This window comes from Coenobita brevimanus, chromosome 50, assembly GCF_032717465.1.
Source record: "Coenobita brevimanus isolate Jiangsu-jjx chromosome 50, ASM3271746v2, whole genome shotgun sequence".
Taxonomy (NCBI): domain Eukaryota; kingdom Metazoa; phylum Arthropoda; class Malacostraca; order Decapoda; family Coenobitidae; genus Coenobita; species Coenobita brevimanus.
The window spans coordinates 48,101,090-48,120,858 of record NC_137003.1 but is presented as its reverse complement, the minus strand read 5'-3'; the positions used below and the strand labels follow the sequence as shown (position 1 = coordinate 48,120,858).

The window sequence follows — 19,769 nt, the reverse complement described above, 5'->3', positions numbered from 1 at the left end:
TGATATGTGTTCTGCTTTTAGTTATTAATTTTTCTAGAGTCTGACAGACTTATTATGCAAAATACTATTCATAATTAGGACCATAAATGGTCAAGTTAAGCCATTAGCAATCTTGCTTGTTTACTTCTGTGTGTGTCGCTCGGCAACATTCTAAAGCTTTAAATCAAAATCATCTGCTTAGGCATTCGCTACCATCTAGTGAATAGCCTTTGTCGTAGTGTCAGACTGTGATACTATAGTTTTGTTTTTAGCTTTTCTTTCTGTAATTTCAATGACAGGGAATGCGATAGGATAGTCTGCTGCCCTCTGCGATCTTTTACAGCTGAAAAGGTACCATTAAAATAGTAATAATAATCGTAATACTAGTGTCTCAGCACAGTAATCTTCAGCTTCGATCATCTGGACTATGGTAGCATTGTTCTGAGCCATCCCAGTGACTTGCATCCCGTTGGGCCCAAAAGTGGTTGCTTATATGGGAAAGCTATCATGTTGTGAATTTATTGGCTACATAATTATAATAAAATACTTTTGGGTGGTTATGTCTATATACTGGTCTGTAGTAATTCTGTTTTACACTGGAATGAAGCAGTCATTATTTCATAGTGCTGTAGTGTTGCAAATGAAACCTCAATAGCTACACTGTATCAACAGTTTTGTAATAATGGGAAATAAGTATCTAGCAAAATTGAGATAAAATACTTTATGTTTATTCTGTCTTATAATTTGCATCATGAGAATTTTCATGTTAACAGGTTCAGATACTGTAGATTCGGCTCATAGAACTGATATGTATGGTATGTGAAACAGGGCTCAGATTCACAGGCAAATGTGATGAATATCCAGTTGTACGAAAGACAAGGAGTCTAGAATTTTCCTGTGTCTGTCAGTTTTAATACTGAAGCAAATCTTAGTTATGGTAAGAAAATTTTAATGAAGATATGTTTTGGCAGGAAGAGTAAGGAAGTGCAGAATCTTGCTTTGCCTCTCTGTAGTAAAAATAAAAATTTGTGTTATTAAAGGAAATTGGTCATGTGGTAAGTTTGTGAACCTGGGCCCAGTACAGTAAGTCTCATTAAAGATATCTCATACATATATCCAAGATCTTTAGAACATCTATAAGAGAACAGATTTTATGTAATGGCCAGTTAACCAAAGTTTCACTTGCCTCACCCTCTCAGATGGCGGAAAGTAGTGGCTCGACGTGGGCACTGGTGATCCGTGATGATGGTGAAGCCAGTGTGGTGCCGCTGGCAGATGTACCGGCGCTCCAGGCGGCTGAGGAGTCTGGGTGCACACCAGATGAAAACCCTACCTTCATTGTCCTCCATGCTCAAGTGAGACCTTAACTCCACAACCTGATGAGATGACTTTTAGTTCCTTCTTGCTGTGTGGAAGATGGAGAATGAGAGATTGACTAGGTGACTGCATGTGAGTGAGATGGAGGGGAGGAGGGGGAGAGGGAGGGGAAGTTCAGGGATGAGGTAGAGGGACTGGATGGTGAGGTATATGAAAGGGGGAAGTATGGGTTGGAGAAAGGGCAGCTTGATGGCAGAGAACAGGGTGACATGGAGGCAGTTCATCTGTGGCCCTCCGTTAGGGGATTAAGGTTCCTGACAATCATTAGAGAGAGAGAGAGATTATGCTTGGTGTTATTGATTGATTTTTAGATTAGGTGAACACCCTAATAGGGAAGAGATTTAATGAAGGCTGTACCGGTATGAAACCCCTGTAGGTTGAAAAATTTCCTATAAGTTGAATAAATTCATCTGAAGATAGCAAGAATAAAATACAGAATATGTCACTGGACTCAAAGAGGTAAGAAAGAACTGAATACTGTAGTATCATGGAGGGGCACATCAGAGAGAATGTGCTAGCTGCTTTTCTGTGCTCCTGAATATTGAAAAATATAGTAACAGCTTATTTTTTGCAGGATGAGGGGCCAGGGCCAGCAGGGCCAGATGGGAACACAGGGAGATGTGAGCAGTTGGGAAGGATTTTTTTTTTTTTTTTTTATTTTTTTTATATACTACAGACATAATAGGAAGAAAAAACATAAAAAATGGGCAACATATAGTTTAATGATGACCTGTACTTTCTTTTTGCAGGATGAAGGTCCAGCAGGTATTGATGGAAACACAGAGGGAGTTGTGAGCAATGGTGGAGTTGGGAAGGCTGGTACTGACAACCTGACAGACTTCATCAGTCTGTCAGCTGGACAGGAGGAGGGCTCTGTCAGTCACTTAGGCAGTGCTGTCATTACTATTGCTGATGCATCACAGCAGCTGTCAGCCATTGGTAGGTATGAAGAGGCCTGTTCTTGATTACCTTATTTACAATGCCCCTGGCACTTGCTAGATTATGGTTATCTGTTTGTAGCCCACAGCACTTTTTATCCAGTGTTAATTACAAATTGTTTGTTACAAGGACTTATGGCACCGTAGTATTACAAGCCAACTGGGATTCAGCTAGGCATTTCTTATTTCTTTTAAGCTGTGAATATGAATGCTGTTATATATTTGTTGTGCTGAAACTAATACTTTCATATAGAATAGGTAAAATTTCTTATACAGGTATGAGAAAAATTTCCCTTGTACTGATGTCCACTTCATTCTCATCATTTTTGTAGTGGGTAAGAGCCAAAGTAGAAAGTGATGCATTAGTACACGTACCTAGGTGCTTCAAAAAAATTTGCCCGTACTAGTCAGAGTTTTTATCCTATAATGAATGATATAGTAATCTCACAGTACCTTTTTGCAGTGTAGGAGAGTAATAATCCATCACTCTGATTATATTTATAACCAGATGCCCCAGGAATTGATGGAGTGTGTGGTGAAAATGCTGAAGCATGGGGGAGAGATAGTAGTAGAATGGATGTGGAAGATGTGTAGATTGGCCTGGGAGGAAGGTAGAGTCCTGGAGGATTGGAAGTCAGGTATAATTATTGCCCTGTACGAAGGAAAAGGGAAAAAAGTGTGTGATAATCACAGGGGCATTTGTCTTCTTAGTGTAACAGGAAAAGTATATGGTAGGATACTTATTGACAGTTAGGGAAATAACAGAGGAATTCGTTGGAGAAGAACAGGGAGGTTTTAGGAAGGGAAGAGGTTGTGTAGATCAGATATTCATTCTTAAATCTTTAGTGGAAAAGTTTCTAGAGAAGGGAGAGAAGTTGTATGTGGCCTTCATGGAGTTGGAGAAAGCATATGACAGGGTGGATAGACAAGGATTGTGGAAGGTATTAAGAATATATGGAGTAGATGGGAAGTTGTTGATTGCCGTGAAGAGTACGTATGAGGGTGCTAAGGCTGCAGTGGTGTGGTTAGTGAACTGAGTGAATTTTTCTATTTGAAGGTTGGATTGAAACAAGGATGTGTCATGTCACTGTGATTGTTCAATCTGTGTATGGATGGGGTTATAACAGAGATACAAGGTGGGGCAGTGGATGTTGGAGTTGCCCTAGTGAGAGAGGGCAGTGTTTGAAAACTTCCTGTACTGTTGTTTGCAGATGATAGCTACTGTGTTGTTAAGTGAAGACGAAGGGGAGCTGCAAGGCTTGGTGGATGAGTTTCATAGAGTGTGTAAAAAATGGAATCTAAAGGTGAATGTAGGGAAGAGTAAAGTTATGGTCTTCGAGAGAAGTGAAGTCAGTGAATGTACAGTGAGGCTGGATGATGAGGAAATGGAAAATGTGAGTGCGTTTAAGTACTTGGGTAGTGTGATGAGTAAGAATGGAAATTTGGAGGGTGAAATGCTTGAAAGGGTACGACAGGGAAGAAAGGTTACTGGTTCCTTGAAAGCAGTAATGTGAAACAGGGAAGTGAGCATGGAAGTGAAAAAGCTGCTATATTACTGTTGTGATACCAACTCTAACGTATGGAAGTGAAGCTTGGACCTTGTTGGAGTGACAGAAGTCAAGAGTGAGAGCAGTGGAAATGAGTTATTTGAGAAGAGCATGTGGAGTCACATGGAGAGACAAACTGACAACTGAGGAAGTGAAGGAGCATTGTGGTGTGGATGTGGATGTGATAGGAAGTGTTAGGGGAAACACACTGAGGTGGTTTGGCCATGCAGAGAAGATGGAGAGTGAGAGACTGATGAGGAGAGTGTATGTGAGTGAAGTGGAGGGGGTGAGAGGGAGGGGGAGGCCAAGGATGAGATGGAGGGATGGCGTGGAGAGGTACATGAGAGAGGGGGTGTGTGAGCTGGGAGCAGGGCAATGAAATGGCAGGGGAGAGGGCGACATGGAGGCGATTTGTTTGTGGCCACCCTATACGGGATTATGGTGTCTGGCAATAGATAGATAGATACTGTAGATAGATAGATAGATAGATAGATGCCTTAATTTCAGCTGGGGCAGTCACAAACATATCACCTTGTCACTCTGCCCAGTGCCCTTCCCTCATCAGACAGTCTTTTATCTTATTCACACTTATTATATTTTGGTTGAAATTTGTAGATCCAGGAGCACTTGAGACTCTGCCCATCAGTGTTCTGGCCCATGAGGAGACAGCCAGAGGGGACCATGCCATTCAGACTCCTGGCACAGTACATGTCCCTTCCACGCTTGTCCAGGTTCCATCCACACCCACACCCTCCACACTCCAGGTGCATCACTGTATTCACTAGCTACACTTTTTTGAACCTGAGTTGTGTATGGCATTAGTTATTTGTGCTTTTGTCTTCACTCATACAGCTACCATATATTTCATACCAAAATGAATGTGAAAATGAAAAATATAACAAAATAAAATGATTCCTGGCAATAACTAACTGCCATGAAGAACTATTTATTGTAGAAATTGCTTAGTTCTCGTATTATCATTGTCAAGTTTTTTTCTTGCTTTCTAGACCCTACCTCACCCCATCCATAGGTGGAATAAGAGGTGTGGATGATGATGATCATGATGATGATGGTTGCGATGATGATGAAAATTACGATAATAACAATGATGATAATGGCAATTATGATGATGCTGATAAGGATAAATTGGTTATATCCTCCCTTGAATATGGCCCCAGGTCCCCTCCTCGGCTGTAGGCCACCCCCTCCCCCGTCCTGGCAGAGATGCAGAGAACAAAGCAGAGCGAATGGGGGACCCTAAGGTTTTGGATTTCAGCTGGAGTGTCGAACGCTGGACGGAGAAGCTTGGGAGTTCAAGTGATGTGATTGAGGTCAGGAAGTGATGCTGTGTTTGGATTATTGGTTTTTAACCCCTAAAGACCGCAATTGTTTCAGGCAGGGTGCCTCCCACAACCGCAATCAGGGGATGTTTTGGTGACTTTCACCAAGGGCAAATTGATCATGTTCTGGCTAAAGAGGAAGAATTTACACGCCTGACAACGCAATCCATACCCCTGTAGGCCTAATGGTTACTGCACAATTGTACGTCAAAGTTAAGAAAAAGTTTATGATAGGTACCCCTTGAAAACAATCGAAAACATGAAAATTTTGATAACTACATATTTTTCTTATTGCAACAGGTCATTTCACATTGTTTTGTCACACCAACCATGAAAACAGGTGTATGTAGGTATGGGGAGATTACTAGGCTGTGGGTAGATAAAGTAGGCTGTGGAAAGTAGGCCTATAGGTACCGGGGTTGGAAATAACCAATTTTTCGCATGAAAAGAAAGCACTTCAGTGTGTACTGTAACATCTACCATGAAAACAGGTGTGTATGTAGGTGTAGGGAGATAACTAGTGTGGGGAGTAGGCCTACAAGGCCTTGGTGGTACTTGGGGAGAAAAATTTTGGCAACAACCAAATTCACTTGTGGAAACCCTCCATTTCAATGGGATTTGTCATACCAGCCATAAAAACAGGTGTGTATGTAGGTGTGGAGAGATAAAACAGGTGTGGGGAGTAGCCCTACAAGGCCTCATAATCATTCCAAAATTAACACAGACACATATAAATATTTATAACCATCAAGGACATCAAAATAAAGTTGAATAATGCTATAGATGTATGCATAAGAAAGGGGAAAAAAAGGCAGTAATTTGTTTACGATTCTCTTTTTACTGTCATAACTTATTACACATTTATTTCACTTACCATTACAGTTATCACATTATTACAGTATTACACTTCAGCACATTTATCATTACAGTTTCAGCAACAACCAAATTCTCTTGTGGAAATTCTCCATTTCAATGGAATTTATCACACCAGCCATGAAAACAGGTGTGTTTGTAGGTGTGGGGAGATGAAACAGATGCGGGGAGTAGCCTTACAAGGCCTCATAGTCTTTCGAAAACTAACAGAGATATATATACAGTATATATATATATATATATATATATATATATATATATATATATATATATATACTGTATATATATATATATATATATATATATATATATATACTGTATATATATATATATATATATATATATATATATATATATATATATATACTGTATATATATATATATATATATATATATATATATATATATATATATATATATATATATATACTGTATATATATGTAAAATACAAAGGAATTCATAAAAGTAAGTAATCAGTGGTGTCATGAAACATACATGCACGTAAGTGTGTTCATTGTGAAGGAAGTGCAAAAAAAAAAAAATGCTAACCAACATTGTCGTGCGTAGCGTTGTGTGTTCGTAACGCAATGTTGAGGAGAAAAGAGACGTATACAAAATTTGGAACAAAAGTAATAAACTACAAGCAACCTCAAACTGTTGGGTTGAAAAGAATTAGCACAAAAAGTATGCAATGCACTGAATTATGAGTTTATTATGTGGAGTGACTCCCTAACTATCTGACCAACTAACTAACTAACAAACAGGCAGATAAGTTGACCACGAAGGGCTGGCGGTTGTGTTTACCCAGAGTAAATGTTTGCTCGGAGGCGGAGCCTAATCAGAGGTACTAATCTGGGCAGGTAGGGAGAATGAAAAAAAAAAAAGATGCATCACATGTAGTACAACACATAGCATTCTCCAACTACGTACATACTGAAACTGGTAGGTACGGTGTGAGAAATGAACAGTGTGAGGTGTAATTATATATAAATTTGGGAAGAAGTAGAAATAATATGAAACAGGTACGTACATCAGGCCTGATAACTCTGGGGGGTCTGTAGGGGGTTGGAAGGGTAGTGAGGGACAAGGAGGGAGGGATGGGGTGGGGTTTGGGGGGGGGATGAGGCTAGAAGGGAGGGAGGAGGGGCAAGAGAGGGCAGGAAGGGACACAGGTGGTGGTGGTGGGAGGAGAGATGCAGGTGCATAGAGGGGTGGGAGAGTGATCGGGGACAAGGAGGGAGTGAGGGAGTGGAGTAGAGGGTGGCATGGAGGCAGCTGAGAGGGGGGTGCCCCCCCACTGCCCGGGTTGCTCTGATCCCCTCTCACACCATATCAGGGGTGAGTTCTCATTGGCCTGAAGCCATGTATGTCATAATCGGGGTGGAGCAAAAGCTCTGCAGTTTTTTACAGGCCCCGCTCAATTGATGCGATTAGGCATTTTGGCATAAAACTCAAATTCCATCAAGTAATGCGATTAGGACTTTAGGGGTTAATCTGTTTAATATAGTGATGTCTTTTTGTATCATATGTTGCTGAACATTTGATGAATATGAATTTCCATAGGTAATGTTTGAGAAATTTGATATCAGTTTCCACACCTTGCATATTTCTCCCCTCACAGCCATTTGAACATGTTGAAGCCAGCTTACCTCGTGACCTGACCTCCCAGCTGGGTCTGACCCCTGACTCTGGCATCTGGGTCAGCCTTTGTGGGCCAGGTGGGAAGGAGGGGGTACAGGTGAGGGAGGTGAGCCAGGGGCAGGTGGTCATATCGGGATCACTGCCAGAGCTGTTGGCATCCAGGGTGAGTCAGGATTAAGTGGGTGACCATTATCCTTTCCTATTTCTGGATCATACCCATGCAAGTTACCTGTGGAAAAGATTAGCATGTTGGTCTTGTGGAAGCTTGGCTTGATAACAGGTGAAGAGGACTAGGTTATTTTCCACTATACAAGATTTGAATATGATATATTATGGTTAATGTGATGTTGTAAGTAACTAATATATTCCAGATTAGTACTGTGCTACATAACTTGATTTTATATTATGATGATACATGATATATTAACAGCAGAATTACTGAAGTTGTTTTCTGTATTATTACTTATGTATACCATATTACTAACTTTTGTGTGGTATTATAGGATATGATTTTATCGGAAATCCAAAAAATTCGTGGCCTACCTCCTCCCCCAAACGTTGACCGACTGAGACGTGGAAGTCGAGAAGTTGGGGTTACGTGTAACATCATTCCCACGCCATCTTCCCTCTTCCACCCTGCCTCTGCCTCCATCTGCTCCGTCCCCTCCCGTCCACTCTCCCCGGAGGAAGCCGCAGGAAGTCACCTCCACCTCTCCCACCGTAGACGCTCTACGAGACTCCTATCCTCACCCCGGACTGCTAAAAGTAGAGAGAGTGGAAGCCGATGTGGACAGACGCAGGGCACTGGGGAGAGAAAACACAGCAAAGCAATGAAGAAAAGTGAATGGGGGAGCATCAAAGTGGAGAGAGAGGCTGAAGGAAATGAAGGGGTTTCTCTGGAGGTCTCACCAGAGCTACAAGAGCCAAGTGCAAATGTGGAAATATCCATAGCAGACCTTAAAACTGAGATAAGTTGTGAGGGGACAGTGGTTGTTACTGGCCTGTGTGAGGACGAAGGCATGACAATATCAAAAAATAATAAGCTTGGTGATATCAAAACATTAACGTCAAACAGACTAGCTCCCGAGAAGGGCCACAAGAACCTTACTTTTTCATCGCTAGTAGAAGATATGGAGGTAAAACCCCTAGAGAATCAAGATTTTCAGGACGGTAGTGACTTATTTAGCACCATCAGTCATGGAGTCAAAACAGCTGTCAGTAAAAAACTGCCTCGCACGAAACGAACACGATTGAAAGAGAAGTTTGTGGATCATGATGGTGAGGATGATGAGATGGAGGAGAAACTTGTGAGCGAGGTGGAGGAGGGTCAGGAGGAGGAAGAGGAAGGGGGACCAAGGGGGCAGGAGGCTGAGATGAAATTTAAGTTTTCCTGCAAGATCTGTTCCTACAAGAGCATGAGGGAGAACCACTTCCTCAAGCACATGCAGCTTCATGATAAGGTAAGAAGCACAGTATACAGCAGTATAAAGTGCCATACAGTAAGTCATTGTTTTCAACTGCTTTTGTGATATTCTTATTTGGTTAGCAAGTCTTCATCCATTTGTTTGTTTTTGAAGACTCCAACTTGCTTACATGCATTGACCATAGCCACCTAATGGCAGCTCACCATGCTGCTCTATCTCTGCCAGCTTCCCTATTCAGTCCCTTATCCCTGAGGTCACTCTCATTGATCTCATCCCAGGTGTTTTTCAGTCTACCTCTTGCAACCCTGCCGCTAACATTAACAATTTGCACTTTCTGCACCCAGTTATCATCCCCTATCCTCACCACATGCCCAAACCATCGCAATCTGGTACTTGCCTGGGCGACCGAAGCCACTCTCAGGTTCTCGGGCCCCGTGTGGGACAAGGGGGGTTTGCGGTGGTTTGGCCCCCATGCTGTACTCCTCTTCTGCTTCAACAGCCTCTGGGGGGGTAGACCCACGGTGAAGATGCCACCACAAATGGCGTCCCCCAAGGATCTGTTTTGTCCCCTACACTCTTTAACCTTTACATGCACGACATACCCACACCCCACACACCACAAATACACATGGCTTCCTGTGCAGACAACATAACACTTACATGTTCACACCAAAATGCAAACACTGCTGCACACATCCTCCAACCTTACCTCAATATGCTACACGAATGGTTCACCACAAACAGGCTCATAATAGCCCCAGCCAAATCTACAATGACCCTTCTCACAAGCTGGACAGCAGAACACAATCACATTCCACACCTCACCATAAACAACACTCCCCTACCCCCCCCCACAAAATCATTGGTGTAACATGCAATACATCGGTGTCATTTAAACAACACATCACAAACATTAAAGATAAATTAACACCAAGACTCAATGCCTTGAGGTCATTTGCTCATACAACATTTGGACACAACAAAGAAACCACCACCACAGTATACAAACAGTATATACGTTCAGTGATGAATTGTGCAAGCCCTTCTTGGGCTCCTAACCTCACTAAAACACATTACAACACTCTACAGACCATATAGAACAAGGCCCTAAAAGAATCACGGACTGCACAGCTACTACACCCCAGACCACCCACATCAAGAAACCAAAGTCCTCAAAGTAAAGGATCATCTAGACATGAGAGGCACCGAAATTCTCGCTGCAGCCTCCACAAATGTTCAACATCCACTACACTACATGGCAACACATCCACACACACCAAGGAACATCAAAACAACACCCAGCACACAATATCATACACAAATACTGTCATCTCTCCCCTTTTGCCCGCCTCAGACCAGCTTCCAGAAACATATCCATACTCAAATCACTTGCCGCCTCATTCAGCCAGGTAAAGACAACGTGCAGCTGCATGCATGACCTCCTGATATCCACTCTTCTGAATCATATCTCCCTTGTGAGGACAGGGTCTACCTGGCCAGGTTGAGATGCGGGCATCATCCAGCCCTCTTAAGTTATCAGAAGAAGCTGGATGACTCCGTCATTGATGCCTGTCCAGGATGCAACACAGCACCCCCTACTATTAAGCACATTATGGAAGACTGCATTGCACACAATCACCTACACCAACAACACAACATACACTCAGGGCTCTTGCTAACTGCCGATGGTTGCGAGCCACTTGGCTCCTATAGTGAGGTTTCAGATTTACGAGCCAAATAAATTTTTAGTAGTCAAACTGACTACGAGCCGTCAGTCTGTTTTTAAACATTCACAGTGGCGACAAGGAAAGACTTACCCGGTAATAATCGGTCACAACGTGCTTTTTTGTTCAGTTAAGTGAGATTTACTTATTTTGTAGTTTACTTTGTTTTGAAGTGGATGTATTTTCTCCTCGCCAAAAGGCGACTTGCATGTAAAACCTGTTCGCCGAAGGGAAAAAATACTCGCGTTTGCGAACTGTGGCTCGCCAAACAAGAGCCCTGACACTCCATGAGAGCTCTGTGGGAAAACCCGGTATCGGCCGTGGCCTTCCTTAGAGACTCGGGGCTGTTTGGCCTGACTGCCTAGGGAAAAACAACTACTACTACTAGTACTACTTCTAGTACTACTACTACTACTACTATTACTACTACTATTACTACTACTCATTGTCATTTCGGTACGTTTGAGCCTGCAAATATCCTCTTCCTTTACTGCCCAGGTCTCACTGCCATACAGCATTATGCACATACTGCATACAGAGATCCCATTGCATGGAAGGAGAGCCCTCTCAGTGTCAGGAAAGGTAACATCTCCTTGAACTTCTTCCAGCTACTCCTCACTCAAGCCACAGAGCTAGCTCCAGCACCACCTCTGGCTCATAACATGTCTTCCAAATAAACTCTTCCACACATTCATGAGACTCACCAGCAAGTTCAATCCTTTCACACCTGACAATCTCCACCTCCTCTTCCTGACACACCGCGCACATGAAATCAGCATTACCTAGCAGCCTACCTCTGATGCCACTACATCTCTTATGCACCCACTTATCACGGACACTGCACAAGATGAAATTACTGTACTTCCCACACCCTTGTGGGAAGTCACACATGGCCACTCTCTCTCTCTTCTTTGACAGTACTGCCACCAGCCCTAGATACCATCATGTTTGCTTTATCTGCATTTATTCTTAAGGCCTTGTGCCCCTTACCATCTCTCCACTTCCTAAATCTTTCCTCTGACTCCCCTTCATTCTCTGCAGTCAACACCAAAATCATCAGCATACAACATCTCTCACATGAGTCCATTTCTGAAGTCACATGAGAGGGTTGCAGGTACCATGATAACCAACAAGGGGCCCAAAACTGATCCCTGGTGCACACCAGCATTCATGGAAAACTCATCACTCATATCTCCATTCACCCTTACCTGGGTGTAAGCATCCAAATACATGGCCATAACGACCCTAACCAACCACTCTTCATTCCCAAGCTTTCTCATTGCCCACTTCACCACTTCTCTAGGGACTCTGTCAGAGGCCTTCTCCAAATCAACAATAACAAAGTATAGTTACCTTTTCTTTCCTATATATTTTTCCTGAAGCTGTCGAACAATGAATATGGCATCAGTGGTCCCATTGCTGTGCATAAACCCAAACTACATCTCATCAATATTCACACATTCTCTAATCATACCTTATAGAACTCTCCATTACCTTCATTATCTGGTTTGATATCTTTGTGCCTCTATACTGTAATTTCCTCTTTCCAGGGCAACACCCTTCCCCTTGTACAAATTTACAGTTACACTCGTCGGCCAATCATCTGGGACAACACACTCATATATAATCATATTTATCAGGTCAGTGACTAACCTCACTCCAGTATCTCCAGAAGCTTTCAACATTTCAGCAGACAACCCAGACACACCTGCTGCCTTCCCCACCCGCATCCTGCCTTTTGTTCTGAACACATTAGTGGCATTAATTAAAGGCCAAGGACCAAACACTGGATCTGCTGGCTACAAACCCTCCCTGTCCCAGTCAAACTCCTCATTCAATAATCAGCTGTAATGGTCTCTCCATGCATCTTTAATATCCCCACTGTTCACCACTACCCTTCCCCTATCATTCTTCACACACTGCCAACCTGCGAGGTCTCTAGTCTCCCTCTTCATTTGATTTGCCACCTTAAATATCATATTCTTCCTTTCCACACGATTTAGGTTATCAAGTAAAAGTCTTTGTGACTCAGACTTTGCCCTGCAAACCTCTTTTCTATCCCTGTGCTTGGCAACAAACTATTCCTCTTTGTTACCACCCTGCATCCATTCCAAGAAAAAGCTTCTTTTCTTCTTAACTGCAGCTTCTACACTCTCATCGCACCGCCAAGCTATTTTATGTCTTGATGGGCCTGTGGTAAGCTAAAGAAAACTACAGTATTGCCTTCACCCACTTTTTAATGGCCACCATGGCTTGAGTTTGAGTCCTAGACTGGAGGCACATGCATTGAGTTAAATACACTACCAGGAACCACCACTGCTCTCCCAATACCGTCTGTTTATCTGCAAATCATCCCAGGCAGGCTTTGGCTCTACTGGTGTGGGGAATGCAGCTTCATGTCCAATGGAATGAATCCGGCTGTAGATAATTTTTGTCAGTGTCTTGCTTTGCAGTGATGTGAGGGGTAATTTAGGTTCATGTCCATCTTTATGAGTCCTATAAATATTCTTTGTAGGGTCTGGCTCTGTACCGGTGCGAGGAGTGCAGTTTTGTGTCCATCCGAGCCAGTCACCTGCGTCGGCACAAAATGAGCCACGCCCAGCTGGTACTGCGTTGTCACCTCTGTCCGTACACCTGTGATGATGACCACAAGCTGATGGCCAAACACGTCCGTGTCAGGCACCATGCTCAGCCTCGCAAACATCCAAGACCAGTTGGTTGACATTACATATTGCTGTAGTTCTAAGTCATATGCTGTGCAGTAACTTGAGTCTTCATTGTATATCACTTTTTTTTTTTTTTTTTTTTTTTTTTTTTTTTGCTAGTATTGTCCTAGTAAACTGTAGACATCTGTAGAACTGAGCCTGATTTTATTTATTATTATTTTTTTATTTATGATACACGTTTTCAGTATGTCAGTATTTTCAAAACTAATAGAAAAGTAAGGAAAATTTTGACAAAAGATGTGCAGCTTGTGCAGCAAATAGCACCTCCTTATTTTTCTGTGTTATGCTCCCAGAGTGGTAGTGTGTATGAGTGTGATGAGTGTGAGTACAAGACCAGTTGGCAGTATGCCTTCCAGCGCCACCGACGCACACACGCTCCCTCCAAGATGGTCGCCACACATTCATGTCCTCAGGTAACATGGAAAACTTGTTGATCTAAGAATCCTTCTGTGTTTACCAGTACAACATGAAGGTACACTTGTGAGGCATAGTTCTATTCACTCGCACTCCCAGTCCCAGGCTGGAGGGTATTTGCTATCTGTTACTACCTGTAAAGCTGATTTGCCAGTATCACCCTGTTTACGCTCCAGTTGTGTGGAAAATTTTGTGATATTGTGGAACACATTCTTGGCATATAGTGAGCATTTGTATGGAAGATGTTTTGATGTTTTGGAAGAAAGATGTAAAATGAAAAATGGTGATGATAATCCATGGCTTATACTGTATTGATAACAACCTGTACCCCATCTCTTGTCTCATTACAGTGTGCATATAAGACTGTGCGCCGTGAACATTTTCTGCGCCACATAAAGAATGTACACCAGAACTGCCGACCCTTCTTGTGTGACATCTGTGGCAAAGCCTTCAAACGCCAGGATGCACTCAAGTAAGTCAGTTTTACCAGGCATGATTTGCTTGAATAATTCAGCTAATGTGAAGCACATAAGTGTGACTTGGTATGCCTATAAAATGGAGTTAGGATTCTAATAGCTTGAGTGGTATGTAAATGAGGGTGGGACTTATTTACCTGGGCATGCTATTGATTTGTTCTTCCTCTGTCAGGATTTTTTAAAATCACCAGACAGTTTCCTGCAGCAGTCCAGGATTGACCACACTTGAGACAGCAGACTACTTCTCTGCTTACTTGACCACCACTTCCACCAACTCCCTTACTTCCCCCAGGCAGCACCATGTCTCCCACTACCAGACACTGGGCTCAGGTGGCTTGGGTAGCAGCAGTGGAGGGCAGGCCGGGCCATATGGGTTTGTGTGTCATGTGTGTCAGAAGGTGTGTCGCTCTGCTGCATATCTCAAAGAGCACATGGTACGTATCACAAGTTCATAATTTTAATATGTGAGGTATGTTACTTGTGTATAGTATATTCCTACTACCACTGTCCGTGTCTAAAGTCTTACATCCTCCACCTTAGGCCACGCACTCTGAAGAACGGTCATTCCTGTGTGAGGTGTGTGGTGCCTCGTTCAAGACACGCTCAGTACAGAGGAACCATGTCCAAACAATCCACCGCCGACCCCGTGCCTTCACCTGCCCCACCTGTGACAGGAAATTCAACACAAACTTTGCTCTCAGACGTCACATGAAGGCACATGACTCCAGGTGGGCCCACAGTGTTCTGTGGTGGTAGTAGTAGTAGTAATAGTAGTAGTACTAGCAGTAGTAGTAGTAATAGCCCCCTGTTTGTCTTCGGTGTGAACCCAGTGGACTGCTAGTAGTAGTAGAAGCTTAAGTTGCTCTGCTTGTGCAGTCCATCACACTTCTTTTGGGGACAGAGAGAGTTGAGGTATGATTGTATAACTAGACAGCAGAATTGTCTGGTTATATTGATACCACTACATGAAGGTGCCCCTCTCCAGCTCCATTTTGTTCTGGCAGGGAGTATGCATGTGTTTAGGTCTGAATGCTGGTACCTGGTGGTCTTGTGGTTAGAATGCCCCTGCTTGAGTGACCAGCTGGAGTGACTCAAATTTTAAAATATGTAATACTGTACAGCCATCCCTTGTGTTTCACAGGTGTTAGAGGACAGACACACCCACAAATAGCAAAAATCTGCGAATAGTTAAAAATCTATCTGAGGGTTCTTACAGCCATAATTTGATTATCTATCTATCTATAGCCCGACGCCCTAATCCCGCAAAGGGTGGCCGCAAACAAAACGCCTCCAAGTCGCTCTGTCACCTACCATTTGACCACCCTCCCCCCAACTCACCCCCCCCTCCCTCATATACCTCTCAACTCCATCCCTCCACCTCATCCTCGGTCTACCTCTCCCTCTCCCTCCCTCCACCTCACCTACATACACCCTCTTAGTCAGTCTTTCATTCTCCATTCTCTTCACATGTCCAAACCACCTCAGTGTATTTCTCCTAATCTTCTCAACCACATCCACATCCACCCCACATCGTTCCTTCACTTCTTCATTGATTATGTAGTTGTGTAAAAACCCATTGTAGTACCCCAGAACATCAGTGGACATATGAATCTTCTTATTTGAAGTGTATCTTTAAAGTATAATGACAAGTTCTGTTAAATCATTCCTGAATACACTGCATTTTGTGATAGACTACTCATCCATGAATATCTGAAACTGACAGTCAGAATCGTAAAATATGAGGGATAAATATACCACAAAAAGGAGAGTAAGCTAGCCATCTGCCCTTGAATGTACTGAAGTACAGTAGTGTTGGTGGGAATTAGGACTGGGATGATGGTAATAATACTCTCCTTTTAGGGGGAAGTCTGTAATATGGCTGTCACTTTGATGTGAGTTTTATTGTAGTATCGTTGAATCTTTCAGCTTGAGTGAGGTGGATGGTCTCTCAAAGGCAATTTCTCGTACTCCAAGACTGACCAGCAGCACCAGACTCTGCAACCTGTCACCATGCTCTCCTCCCCTCACCCATACGGTATGAGCCACAGCAGCAGTTTATTTTGTTTTATTTACTCATTATTTTAGCTGAGGGAATATAGTACATTGGTTCACTCTCATCTTAAATGTCTGGACCAACTTGCCCAGCCCCGGGCTTCTTCGCTTTCCATGGGGCAACACAAGATTGGATGATGGATGGATGGATGGTAATATTGTGATAAATGAGTTTGAAGGTGTTGGAGGGACAGAAGTCAAGAGTACGAGCAGTGGAAATGAGTTATTTGAGAGGAGCATGTGGAGTCAACATGGAGAGACAGACTGACAAGTGTGGAAGTGAAGGAGCATTGTGGTGTGGGTGTGGATGTGATAGGAAGCATTAGGAGAAACACATTAAGGTAGTTTGGCCATGTGGAGAGGATGGAGAGTGAGAGACTGACGAGGAGAGTGTATGTGAGTGAGGTGGAGGGGGGGAGAGGGATGAGATGGAGGGATGGAGTAGAAGAGGTATATGAGAGAGGGGGGTGTGAGTTGGGAGCAAGGTAGTGAAATGGTGGGGGACAGAGTAACATGGAGTCGATTTGTTTCTGGCAACCCCTTACGGGATTGAGGCATCTGGCAATAGATAGATAGAGATAGAAAGTGGGATGGGTGTGGTAGGCCAAGAAGGTTAATAATTATGGTAAATGAGTACTGTATATGAGAAAGAGATAGATGAGGGTAGGATTGGATGAATTTTGTCCTGAGGGTAGTACATGACAAAGGGGTTTGTTATCCACCGTTTTAGTTTAATTTAGTCTGGTTGGTTATTATCAGGCTGTGTGTGGAAGGTGAGCCTGTGAGGAGGAACCAAGATTCTTGGGGCTTGAAAGGTGAATGAAGGAGTATGGACCCATTTCACAGGTCATGCCATTGATTAATTCACCCACCATCCTCTTTTTTTGTCTCCTTTCTTTTTAGACCCCATCTCACCCCACTTCCAAGTAGGAAAAAAAAAAGAGGTGGGATAATGGTGATGATGATGATAACAGTGATGACGATGGTGTACTAATTTTTCCTCTTCCTTCAGACTACCACAACTCTACTTCACCCAGACTCTGGAGGAAACAAGGCCCAGTCCCCACCTCCCTCACCTCAGCCTCATCACCACCACCACCCTACCTCAGCATACCACATCACCATTGATGGTCAGCCCGCCTTCATACTGCCTGATCTTGTCACACCCATCCCAAATTCAAACCTGGCTGAGAGAGATCCTGCCATTCCGGACAGTAAGGAGGTAGTGTTGGGTGAGTGAATGTGGGTATGTCCATTTCTCTGGGCATGCTGACGATTGGTTCTCTTTCTGTTGTGATGTTTTCTTTTGTTGCTTTCTAGACCCTACCACATCTCATCCTTAGGTGGGAAAAAAAGGTTGTGATGATAATGATGATCACAATAGCAACTACAGTGACAGTGATGATGATGACAAAAACTATCAGTGATGATGACAGTGGTAATGCTGATGATGATAGTGATGATGACGATAATGATGTACAGTACTGTGCTCTGTCCCACAGGTGACAACACAGTGCTCGCTGGTGCTGGTGGCCAGGGAGGTGAACTGACCTCATCGCTGGAGGTCCACGAGCCAGGGCAGGCAGGAGGGGGTGGAGGTGGGGGAGGGGGTGGTGGCTCTACTGGTGCCCTACCTGTCCCTTCCACCACCGTACACATCCTAAACCAGGTATGTCAGAGAATGTCATTACTGTATGTCGCATGATGTCAGTCTTGTGTTGTACAGTGCCATGCTTACATAATACCACTCAGGGGTAAGCAGCTGTTCAATCATTCCTTAAATGTCTGGTCCAGGTGACCTAGCCCATGGCCCCTGTGCTCTTTATGGGGCAGTACTGGCTTCAATTATGGATGGATGGATGGATGTTAGATTATGATGATGATGACATAGGTACTTCCCCAAACAGGATGGTCTACCAACGAGGAGCCCTGGTGAACTGATTTTGGCAGGCAAGGGATACGAGGCTGGGCGCTCAGTTACCACCACCTCTGATGCTCCTTCCTATCTCACCCAAGACCATGCCACTCCTACACTCCTCTACCTCACTACCAACTTTAACTAAGCATCCATATTCATGTTCTCCTTTAATTTCTCCTGCCACGTAAGTTTGGATGTATATGTGTATGGGGTGGAGTTAGGATTCTTGGGGCTTGAATGGTAAATGATTGAAGAGTTTGGTCCAATCAATTGGGCAGACTTTGCCAGACTGTCTTTTTTTTTTTTTTCCACTAGACCTACCTTACCCCATCCTTAAGTGGGAAGGAGGTCTGGATTAAGGTGATGATGATGATGATGATGCACACCACACTGTCACCAGCTTTTTCTGAATTACCTTCCTTCTATTTTCCTGTCATCTTTTGATTTTGTTATTGAACACCACACCCACCCTGTATTGATTGAATTCTTTCAGTCCCAGTAAGTGTTTTTCAGTTTATTTTTCTCACCACATCTAACATTAATTGATCTGAAGAGAGAACCTGTATTTTTTACACAGGAAAAATCATCAGAGAAATTACCAATATGCCGGGAATCGAACCCGGGACTCTCAGGTGAGAGCCAGGCAGCATATTGGTAATTTCTCTGATTAATTGATCTTCTTTCTTTCCCATTTTCCTACAAGTAATCTGGTCCAAGTGTGCATAATTTTCAGTTTATTTTGCACACCACTCTCAACTTTAATTGAGCCGCCTTCATCATGTTTCCCTTCATTATATATTTTTGAATGCCATGCCTTTTTTTATTATTGTAAGGTATGTGTGTGCCAGGATGAAGTAATGTTCTTAGGTTCCTATGACTCACTTCCAGCTGAATAATATTGTCTGGTGTTAGCTGGAAGAGAATACTAGAGTTGTTTTGACCATGAGTGGATTAATGGTGCCAATATTAACACCATCAGCCTCCTATGACTCACTTAGCTTTTAAAATTATTTGATGGTCACTGGAGTAGATATGAGATGACCATGAATATTTATTTCAGTGTCATAATGGAAGGCATTAGTGAGGGTCAGTAGTGGTGAACAGAATTAGAATGCGGTAATGTTTAATATGCTGAGGGACTTTATGTTTGGGACCTGGTGGTTAGTGGTTAGCATGCCCCAGCTGGAGTGGTGGCCCTTCATAGATTTGATTTCTAGAGGTGATTAAAAGTTTTTCAGTTTTATATTACCACCAAGGTAAGTACGCTGGTCACATACCTTTTAACATACTGGACCTAACTCTGATAGCCCAGCCTTGGACCCTTACACTTCACAGGTTA

General features: G+C 43.1%; 1 protein-coding gene across 1 annotated transcript; it reads left to right on the top strand.

Moving 5' to 3' along the window:
• The first annotated feature begins 1,178 nt into the window (after nt 1-1,178).
• On the top strand, nt 1,179-18,575 carry LOC145399782 (uncharacterized). The gene is made up of 16 exons (XM_080272331.1): nt 1,179-1,334; nt 2,106-2,295; nt 4,457-4,605; nt 5,020-5,172; nt 7,677-7,859; nt 8,200-8,910; nt 9,028-9,156; nt 13,360-13,557; nt 13,864-13,983; nt 14,335-14,456; nt 14,753-14,894; nt 15,001-15,188; nt 16,387-16,495; nt 17,525-17,744; nt 18,015-18,181; nt 18,420-18,575. Exons 1-16 carry the CDS (start codon nt 1,179-1,181, stop codon nt 18,573-18,575), a joined length of 3,093 nt encoding a protein of 1,030 aa, XP_080128457.1.
• Nucleotides 18,576-19,769: the final 1,194 nt, after the last annotated feature.